Source organism: Etheostoma spectabile, chromosome 1 (genome assembly GCF_008692095.1).
Source record: "Etheostoma spectabile isolate EspeVRDwgs_2016 chromosome 1, UIUC_Espe_1.0, whole genome shotgun sequence".
NCBI lineage: Eukaryota > Metazoa > Chordata > Actinopteri > Perciformes > Percidae > Etheostoma > Etheostoma spectabile.
The window spans coordinates 23,610,023-23,620,821 of record NC_045733.1 but is presented as its reverse complement, the minus strand read 5'-3'; the positions used below and the strand labels follow the sequence as shown (position 1 = coordinate 23,620,821).

The 10,799-nt window shown below is 50.1% G+C and overlaps 1 protein-coding gene across 1 annotated transcript in view; it reads left to right on the top strand.

The window, feature by feature from the left end:
• Nucleotides 1-432: 432 nt before the first annotated feature.
• si:ch211-71n6.4 (para-nitrobenzyl esterase) overlaps nucleotides 433-10,799 on the top strand; it is a 25,812-nt gene continuing 15,445 nt past the window's right edge. Inside the window, exons 1-5 of the mRNA XM_032519025.1 lie at nucleotides 433-538; nucleotides 2,684-2,969; nucleotides 4,316-4,739; nucleotides 5,246-5,353; nucleotides 6,321-6,517. Coding sequence (XP_032374916.1) covers nucleotides 4,343-4,739; nucleotides 5,246-5,353; nucleotides 6,321-6,517 — 702 coding nt within the window. The 5' untranslated portion in view covers nucleotides 433-538; nucleotides 2,684-2,969; nucleotides 4,316-4,342. The remainder of the gene's footprint in view (nucleotides 539-2,683; nucleotides 2,970-4,315; nucleotides 4,740-5,245; nucleotides 5,354-6,320; nucleotides 6,518-10,799) is intronic.

Genomic DNA, 10,799 nt, shown 5'->3' with positions numbered 1-10,799 from the left:
TTAGAGAAAAAGCTCTTAAAACACAATAACATTTTAGGGAGTTTAATGCACATGGGTCCCTACACTAGTACTACCCCCTACCCACCCACTACCCCTCACCCCACCTATACCCCCTACCCCCACCCACTACCCCCTACCCCCACCTCCTAGATAGATGGATAGAAAGATTTCTACCCCAACCTGTATTTTTTCCAATTTGACACGAGGACAACAGGAGTATTTTTACAGTGGAGCATTGGGTGTGTGCGTGTGTGTGTGTGTGTCTGTGTGTTTGTGTGTGTGTGCGTGTGTGTGCGTGTGTGTGTGTGTGTGTGTGTGTGTCTGTGTGTGTGTGTGTGTGTGTGTGTGTGTGTGTGTCTCTGAGTATCTTACAGTTGGTCATCGTGTGCTGGCCCTTTAATTGTTAAAAAAAAGAAGAAAAAAAAGAAAACCAACTCTTTAGACATGCGCGCTCCGCTCAGAGGAGTAAATGCGTGAGCCTGTGTTGTCTGGAGGAGTTTACCTTCGTCTTTAGGGAGTTGTGTGTTTTCAGGACATGGTGAGTAGTGACACGCTACTTTCTAAACTTGTTGCGCAGTTATCTGGGAGAGTCGTTAGGGGGTAACGTCGGTCCGCTGCACCGGAAACGGCGGGGAGCGCGTGATTAGGGCAGATGCCCCCGATAAAGACATGGAGGAGGTTTTTATCTCTTTTCTCTGCTCAGTTTGCTTCATTCTGCTGGTTTTGGGTCGTTTTCAGATCACGTGACAGACACACGGACACACTGGAGGTTCAATCATATTGAAGCATATTTCAGTTTTTGTTTTTAAATTATAACAATCTAACAATGCTGCTGGACTTCCGTTTCACTTACTGTGTGCAATAACCATAGGCCGTGTGTGTGTGTGTGTGTGTGTGTGTGTGTGTGTGTGTGTGTGTGTGTGTATATATTATAAGTAACGGTCTATGACAATAACTGAACAGATTTTCTCTCTTGAAAACTGAAGCTTTGTTGCATCATGTCCGTATTGTTTGAAGTTTGTGTGGGTGTGTGTTGGTGTGTGTGTGTGTGTGTGTGTGTGTGGGTGGTGTGTTGTGTGTGTGCTGTGGTATTCTTACAGTAGCGCATTGGGGTGTGTCTCTCTGTGTCTCTGGGTGTGTTTGTGTGTGTATGTGTGTGTGTGTGTGTGTGTGTCTCTGTGTGTTTGTGTGTTATGTGTGTGTGTGGTGTGTGTGTGTCTGGGTCTCTGTATGTGTGTGTGTGTGTGTGTGTGTGTGTGGGGTGTGTGTGTGGTCTCTCTGTGTTATGGGTTGTTTTTATGTGTGTTTGTGGTTGTCTTGTGGGTCTCTGTGGGTGTGTGGTGTGTGGTGTGGGTGTGTGTATGTGTCTCTGTCTGTGTGTGTGTATGTGTCTCGTCTGTGTGTGTGTGTGTCTCTGTTGTCTCTGTGCGTGCGTGCGTGGGTGTGTGTGTGTCTCTCGTGTCTCTGGTGTGGTTTTATGTGTGTCTCGGGGTGTGTTTTATGTGTGTGTGTGTGTGTGTGGTGTGTGTGTGCTTGCGTGTGTGTGTGACCCTTTTTAACATATTGTGATGTCATTCCCTTAAAAGTGATCAGATCTGTTTGAATTACACATTATACATTGAGATGTATTTCAGTGTGATACTTTCTATAAATTATATACTTTATATACTTTTATATACATTATATACTTTATATACTTTTATACACATTATATACTTTATATACATTAAATACTTTTATATACAGTATATACTTTTATATACATTATATAGTACTTTTCATAACAATGTTATAAGTGATTTACAAAAGAAAAGAACAAGATGATGAAATGAACAAAGAGAAAAGGATTAAAGTAAAACCCTGGTCTCAGATCTGTGAAAGCTGGACTCTTCAGCCGGTCTGGGAGGGGGTCTTTATCTGAAGACCACACACACACAGACACACACACACACACAGACAACAGACCACACACACACACACCAACCACCCCACAGACACCCAAACACCCACACACAGCACCCACACACAGACACACAGACACCACACAGACACCACACACACACACACACCACACACAAACACAGACACCACAAGACACACAGACCACAACCACACACACACACAGACAACACAGACACACACAACACAGACAACCACAACACAACACACACAAGACACACACACACACAACACAGACACACACCACAAACCAAACACCCACAAACACCACCACACACACACACACCACACACACACATAGACACAACACACACACACACAACACACAGAGACACACATAAACAGAGAGACACACATACACACACACGGACAACAACACACACAACACACAGAGACAACATAAACAGACACCCACAGAGAGAGGTTAGACACATACAGAGGACGAGGACGGAGGTTAGACACAGAGACAGAGGACGAGGACGGAGGTTAGACACAGAGACAGAGGACAGGGACAGAGGTTAGAGACAGAGACAGAGGACGGGGACAGAGGTTAGACACAGAGACAGAGGACGGGGACGGAGGTTAGAGACAGAGGACGAGGACGGATGTTAGACACAGAGACAGAGGACGGGGACGGACAGCCGGGTGGAATTTCACAGAAGTGGACTGAGTGGACATAGACTAGAGGTGAACTGACGAGAGTTTTCTCTGTTTTGTGTCTCAGAGCGAACATGAATGACGATGCGTTCGAGGTCCCGGAGAACACCGAGTACCGCTACCTGGTGCAGGAGGGGGGGGGGGAGGAGGGGGAGGGGGGGGAGGTGCAGTACGCGCGTCACAGACACTACATCAGCCCCCTGCTGGTGCTGTCCAGACGCTGCATCGTCCTCATCTGCCTGGCGGTGTTGTCCCTGCTGTCCCTCGCCGCCTACCTGGGCTACGTGGCCCAGACGCTGCCGCCGGGCCGCGTCCAGGTGTCCACGCCCTGCGGTGCGTTCAGGGGCCGATAGGTGAGACGTGCCACAGCTTTCATTTGATCTAGGCTACATTCACATTGCTACGTTTTAAATTTAAAAAATACATATCTTTTGCTGTGTTTCCTCTTCTCATTCCCCCTGCTCTGGCCTTTCCCCCTGCTCCGGCGTTTCTGTCTCTCATTCCCCCTGCTCTGGCGTTTCCCCTTCTCATTCCTCATGCTCTTGTGTTTCCCTCTCTCATTCCCCCTGCTATGGCGTTTCCTTCTCTCTCTCTCTCTTTCTGCTCTGGTCGATTCCCCTGCTCTGGCGTTCCCCCTATTACCCCTTCTTAGCCTTTTCCCCCTTCATACCCCTGCTCTGGCAATTCCTCTCTCATTTTCCCGTCTGGTCGTTTCCCTTGCTTGGCCTGTCCCCATCATCCTTCCCCTGCTTGGTATTCCCCTCTATCATTCCCCTGCTCTGTTTTTCCCCTTCATCCCTGCTCTTGCGTTCCCCCCTATCATTCTCGCTCTGGCGTTTCCTCCTCATTCTCCCTGCTCTGGTCGTTTCCCTTGCTCTGGCGTTCCCCCCCTCATTCCCCCCTGTCTTGCGTTCCCCCCTCTATTCTCCCGCCCCCTATTATCCCCTGCTCTGGCGTTCCCCCTCTCATTCCCTCTGCTCTGGCGTTCCCCCTTCATTCCCCTGCTCTGGGTTTCCCTCTTCATTCCCCCTGCTCTGGCGTTCCCCCCTCTTATTCCCTGTCTGGTGTTTCCTCTTCATTCTCCTGCTCTGGCGTTCCCATCTTATTCCCCGCTGGCGTTTTCCTCTCTCATTCCCCTAATCTGGTCGTTTCCCCGCTCTGGCGTCCCCCCTCTCATTCCCCATTCTCTGGCCTTCCCTTCATACCCCTGCTCTGGTGTTCCTTCTCTCATCTCCTGCTCTGGTCGTTTCCTGCTTGGCGTTCCCCCCTCTCATTTCCCGCTCTGGCTCCCCTATATCAATCCCCCTGCTCTGTTGTTCCTCTCCATTCCCCTGCTCTGGCGTTTCCCCCTCTATTCCACGCTCTGTTGTTTCCCCTCTCATTCTCCGCTCTGGCGTTTCCCTCTCTCATTCCCCTCTCTGGCGTTCCCTCTATTCCCTGCTCTGGTGGTTTCCTCTTCATTCTCCCTGCTTTGGTTGTTTCCCTGCTCTGGTGTTCCCCCTCTCATTCCCCTGCTCTGTTGTTCCCCCCTCTCATTCTCCTGCCCCTCTCTATTCCCTTGCTCTGGGCCCCCCCCCCTCCTCTCATTCCCCTGCTCTGGCGTTCCTCCCTCTATTCCCACCCTGCAAAAAGCCCGTCTCACCCTGTAACCTCTGTATTTGTGGTTTATTCAAGTCACTTTCGAATCCTCCCTCCTCAGAAAAACGGCGCCTACTCCTTTAAGGGCATGCGCTACGCCGCACCGCCGGTCGGCAGCCGGCGCTGGGCCCCCCCGGCCGAACCACCATGCGGGGGCGGGGGGGTGACGGACGCCGGCCACTTCGGCAGCGCGTGCCCCCAGGTGCGTCCGCTGGCGAGCACCGGGCTGCCCGTGGGCCAGGAGGACTGCCTCTTCGTCAACGTGTGGACCCCCACGCTGGACCCGGACGCCAGGCTGCCCGTGGTGGTCTGGATCCACGGGGGCCTCCTGCACATGCTCAGTGGGGGCGAGCCGGGCTACTCGCCCACGGAGAAGCTCGCCGGCGACACCGACCTGGTCTACGTCAGCTTCAACTACAGACTCAACGCCTTCGGGTTCCTGGCCCTGGAGGTGCTGAGAGAAGGTTCTCCGAAGAACTCCTCGGGTCAGTCGCTGATACGCTGATTATATAATAAATAGTAAATATAAATACATGAAATAAAGTGTACATGTATACAGTATTTACCGTATTTACTGGAATATAAGGCGGGTTTTTCTACCCTATGAATATATGTGTAAAAGAAATAATAATCCCAGTTATTTAACATGATTACTTATTAGGGGTGGGGGGGGGGGGATTAAAACAGCGTAGTATCGCAATATTTTCAGTGGCGATACTGTATCGATACACAGGCGCCATATATGGATATTTTATTATATACTATATATTATATACAATATTTAATATGTTGTATACGTGATGGTCCCGTTTTGCAGCAATAAAAATGGAAGTGAGGAACAGATGTTGACGTCATTTTGAAATTGGGGAAAAATTATAAGTTGGAAAAAAGGTTAAAAATTGCAATATATCGCAGAATAAAGTAATAAAGTATCATGATGATATTGTATTTTTTTCTCTCTCCTTCCCCCCCTCCCTCCCTCCCTCCATAGGGAACTATGGCTTCCTGGATCAGATCGCAGCTCTGAAGTGGGTCCAGAGGAACATCCGTGCGTTTGGAGGAGATCCTGGCAGAGTCACCTTATTGGGACAGGGCTCAGGTACGAACCGGGTCACTGGGTCCAGCCGGGAAACAGGGCCAGATCTAGTCCAGCAGCGCCAGATCTAGTCCATCAGCGCCAGATACAGTCCAACAGGGCCAGATCTAGTCCAACAGTGCCAGATCTAGTCCAACAGTGCCAGATATAGTCCAACCGCGCCAGATATAGTCCAACAGCGCCACATATAGTCCAACAGGGCCAGAGATAGTCCAACAGGGCCAGATATAGTCCAACCGCGCCAACTGTTCCAATCGCGGCAGATATGTTCCAACAGGGCCAGATATGTTCCAACAGCGCCAGATATGTTCCAACAGCGCCAGATATAGTCCAACAGGGCCAGATATGTTCCAACAGGGCCAGATATGTTCCAACAGCGCCAGATATGTTCCAACAGCGCCAGATATAGTCCAACAGGGCCAGATATGTTCCAACAGGGCCAGATATGTTCCAACAGGGCCAGATATGTTCCAACAGCGCCAGATATGTTCCAACAGCGCCAGATATAGTCCAACAGGGCCAGATATGTTCCAACAGGGCCAGATATGTTCCAACAGGGCCAGAGATAGTCCAACAGGGCCAGATATGGTCCAACAGTGCCAGATATGGTCCAACAGTACCAGATAAAAGCCAGATCTAGTCCAACAGCTCCAGCTCTGGTCCAACAGCACCAGATATGTTCCAACAGCCAGATCTAGTCCAAAGGTGCCAGATATGGTCCAACAGTGACCAATCTAGTCCAACAGCGTCAGATGTAGTCCAAAAGCTCCAGATGTAGTCCAACAGCGTCAGACGTAGTCCAAAAGCTCCAGATGTAGTCCAACAGCGCCAGATCTAGTCCAACAGCGCCAGATATGTTCCAACAACGCCAGATCTAGTCCAACAACGCCAGATCTAGTCCAACCGCGCCAGATCTAGTCCAACAGACCGCTTGCGTGTCAGGGTCTTCACTGGTCTGACTCATCTCCAGGTGGAACGTCGGTGTGGACCATGATGATGTCTCCGCTGGCGAAGGGTCTCTTCCACGCGGCGGTGGACATGAGCGGCTCGTATGTGATCAACGCCACGCTGGAACGGGCCGAGTCCGACAACCTGGCCTTCCTGAAGAAGACGAACTGCCGAGACGCCGGCTGCCTCAGACGTCTCTCCGTCAAACAGGTCCTGCAGGTACGTCCCGGGACACGTCCACGCTGTCTCTGCAGATTTACTAAAATCTCCTCATTTACTCAAATACCAGGGGCGGATCTACGGTGGGGGGGGGTCAAGGGGGGGCGTTGTGGCCTAATGTAGCGGAGTGAGAGAACAGTTTGTTGTTCACCAATCTACTGAAGTAAAAGTAAAAAGCAAAGTGATTACTTAGAAGTTTTATTTTTCCCAAAACTCAAGAGCTTGCTCTGTTTTGTCTGAAATGTCCTTGGAGCGTCAGCAGAAGGGACCAATGCAGGAAGTCAAATGTGTCTTTTCCACCAAGGCTAACCAGGTGCTGGTTCTGGTTCTGGTGCTGTTGCCAGTTCGGTGCTTGTTCTACTCGCCAGTTCTTCTAAGAACCAGCTGGATTTTTCCACAGCCTGACAACGTCACTGCAAGTACCTCCGTGGCGGTCCCAATTTTCCCAACAAACAGCCTATCGAGACCCGGTCCCACCACCTGACGCACCCGGTTCTTGTCGCTAGACCAGTGCTACGTTGGTGCTGAGCTGTAACCCGTGTTCTTGGCCCAGAACCAGGTTTATTTGTGTGGAAAAGCAAAGAACCGCTTCAATATTTGGCCTGACTCCGAACCAGCACCAGAACTCTTGGTGGAAAAGACGTAATAGTGCACCTTTAATACCATTTTCAATGCAGGACTACTCTACGTCACTAATGGTCCGGAGACTTCTTTGACCACTGACTCTCACAACTTAGTTTTGGTGTATTAAAGTCATTTAGAAACGTAAAAAGAGACAAGACACAGCACGGAAGTTATTCTCTTCTAATATTCGCTTTAATGTTTGAGGATTTCATAAAATAATTGATCATTCACTCATCTTTGCAATTTAATGAGACAATTTGATGGATTATACAGTGTCACACCCAGGTATTAGAGCACCCTGAGTTAAAGGTTTTAATTTTACTGTGACTGTAAACGAAGGAAGTGGATAGGAAACTTTTTTCGGTTAATTTTTACAATTTAAAACTCCCGAAGATGAAATTTGCAGCATAACTCACAATGTATTCCACAACTCGCTCTGAAAACCCGTTAAGATCATTAAATGAGATTATTCTCTGTAGAAAACGCATAACTAGTCATTTTAAAAAAAGAAGAGCTCCCTTTCAAGAAGTCGCACTAAAACCTCCGGATTAATTATGAATGATGAGTTTTATGAAATGAAATAACATAGAAGCCATCAGTAGAAGAGAAACTTTAAAGTGCTCATATTATGCTTTACCATTTCCTTTATTGTTAGGCATCTCTTTTGTGCATGTTATAGGTTACAAAGTGAAAAAGCCATAGTCCCCCCCCCCCCCGCTGACGTCCCTCCACTAGTCCTGGGTCTTCCCGAGGCCTCCTCCCAGCTGGACGTCCCTCCACTAGTCCGGTCTCCGGGCCTCTCCCAGCTAGACGTCCCTCACTAGTACTGGTCTCCCGAGGCCTCCTCCCAGCTAGATGTCCCTCCACCTAGTCTGGGTCTTCCTGGAGGCCTCCTCCAGCTGGACGTCCTCCTAAGTCTGGGTCTTCCCCTGAGGCCTCTCCCAGCTGGACGTCCCTCCACCTAGTCCGGGTCTTCCCCGAGGCTCCTCATAGCTGGACGTCCCTCTCCACTAGTCTGGGGTTCCCGAGGCCTCTTCCCAGTGGACGTCCTCCACAGTCCTGGGTCTTCCCGAGGCCTCCTCCCAGCTGGACGTCCCTCACCTAGTCCCGGTCTTCCCGAGGCCTCTCCCAGCTAGACGTCCCTCCACCTAGTCCGGGTCTTCCCCGAGGCCTCCTCCCAGCTAGACGTCCCTCCACCTAGTCCTGGGTCTTCATGGAGGCCTCCTCCCAGCTGGAAGTCCCTCCACCTAGTCCTGGGTCTTCCCCTGAGGCTCCTCCCAGTGGACGTCCCTCCACCTAGTCCTGGGTCTTCCCCGAGGCTCCTCCCCGCTGGACGTCCCTCCACTAGTCTGGTCTTCCCGAGGCCTTTCCCAGCTGGACGCCTCCACCTAGTCTGGGTCTTCCCCGAGGCCTCCTCCCAGCTAGACGTCCCTCCACCTAGTCCTGGGGCTTCCCCGAGGCCTCCTCCCAGTGGACGTCCCTCCACCTAGTCTGGGTCTTCCCGAGGCCTCCCCGCTGGACGTCCCTCCACTGTCCTGGGTTTCCCCGAGGCCTCCTCCCAGCTGGAGTCCCCCACCTAGTCCTGGTCTTCCCCGAGGCCTCTAACCTCTCAAAGTTTCTAAAATATAAAACTCTGCCCCCCCAGGCGGGTCCCATGGCAGGAGTTCCCTCTGGGCAGCAGATGAGATGATGGACCTCCCGTCCGAGGGCGCCTCGTCGGCCCGGTGGCCGTGGTGTGACGGCTACGTCCTGGAAGCTCCACCTTTCCAGGTGTGGGAGAGAAAGGAAACCAAGCGCGTCCTTTTGTCGTCGGGAGACGGAGCAGGAGGCCGACTTCAGGTGAGCATCATGGTTCAGCTGTTCGTCAGCTGGTTCAGAGGAAACAAAGAGGAAACAGGAAACAGAGGAAAAAGAAAAGAGGAAACAGAGGAAAAAAGAGGAAAGAAAGGAAAAACAGAGGAAACAGGAAACAGAGGAAACAGAAAAAAAGGAGAACAGGAAACACATAGGAAACAGAGGAATCAGAGGAAACAGGAATCAGAGGAAACAGGAAGCAAGGAAACACATAGGAAACAGAGGAATCAGAGGAAACAGGAAACACTTAGGAAACAGAGGAATCAGAGGAAACAGGAAACAGAGGAAACACAGGACAGCGTTCGTTGAGGATTCCTGTTTCCTCTGATTCCTCTGGTTCCTAGTGTTTCCTGTTTCCTCTTTTTCTGTTTCCTCTGTTTCCTGTTTCCTCTGTTTTTCCTTTCTTTCCTCTGTTTTTCCTCTGTTTCCTCTTTTTCTTTTTCCTCTGTTTCCTGTTTCCTCTTTGTTTCCTCTGTTTCTTGTTTCCTCTATTTTTCCTGTTTTCTCTTTTTCTTTTTCCTCTGTTTCCTCTGATTCCTCTGTTTCCTCTGTTTCCTGTTTCCTCTGTTTCCTGTTTCCTCTTTTTCTTTTTCCTCTGTTTCCTGTTTCCTCTTTTTCTGTTTCCTCTGTTTCCTGTTTCCTCTTTTTCTGTTTCCTCTTTCTTTCCTCTGTTTCCTCTGTTTTATTCTGCATTTCCTGCGCGTTTTCTCTACATTTCTTCTGTTTCCTCTGTTGTATCTAGGTTTCCTCTCTGTTCCCTCTATGTTGTATCAGAATCAGAAATACTTTATCGATCCCCAGAGGGAATCTCTCCATTTTTCCTCTCCGTTGTCTCCATGTTTCCTCTCCGTTGTCTCCATGTTTCCTCTCCGTTGTCTCCATGTTTCCTCTCCGTTGTCTCCATGTTTCCTCTCCGATGTCTCCATGTTTCCTCTCCGTTGTCTCCATGTTTCCTCTCCGTTGTCTCCATGTTTCCTCTCCGATGTCTCCATGTTTCCTCTCGATGTCTCAGTTTCCTCTCCGATGTCTCCATGTTTCCTCTCCGATGTCTCCATGTTTCCTCTCCGTTGTCTCCATGTTTCCTCTCCGATGTCTCCATGTTTCCTCTCCGTTGTCTCCATGTTTCCTCTCCGATGTCTCCATGGTTCTCCGTTGTCTCATGTTCCGTTGTCTCCATGTTTCCTCTCCGTTGTCTCCATGTTTCCTCTCCGTTGTCTCCATGTTTCCTCTCCGTTGTCTCCATGTTTCCTCTCCGTTGTCTCCAGTTCCTCTCGTTGTTCCATGTTCTCTCGTTGTCTCCATGTTTCCTCTCCGTTGTCTCCATGTTTTCTGTGTCTCCTCTGCAGCCCGGCGGCGGTAAACATCTCCATGTGGAATGGGGGGACTATCAGTGGTTCGTAACAGGTAACTGAAACATAGTGCGACACTGTGATGTTTGGCATGTGTTATTATGTTGACCCAACTCCCTTAGAAGAAGGTTTGGCTGATCCACCAGCTGATTGCTCATTGGCTGTATAGAAACAGGAGACGTCTCTTATCCTAAAACCAGCCTCTGGGAACACCAGCTGACTTCTTATTGGCTGTGAACAGGAGACGTCTCTTACGTCCTAAAACCAGCCTTGGAGACTCCACCAGCTGACTCTCTATGGCTGTTGAACAGAAGACGTCTCTTACGTCCTGAAACCAGACTTGGAGACTCCACCCAGCGACTCTCTATTGGCTGTTGAACAGAGACGTCTCTTACGGCCTGAAACCAGCCTCTGGAGATCCACCAGCTGACTTCTCTATTGGCGTGTTGAACAGG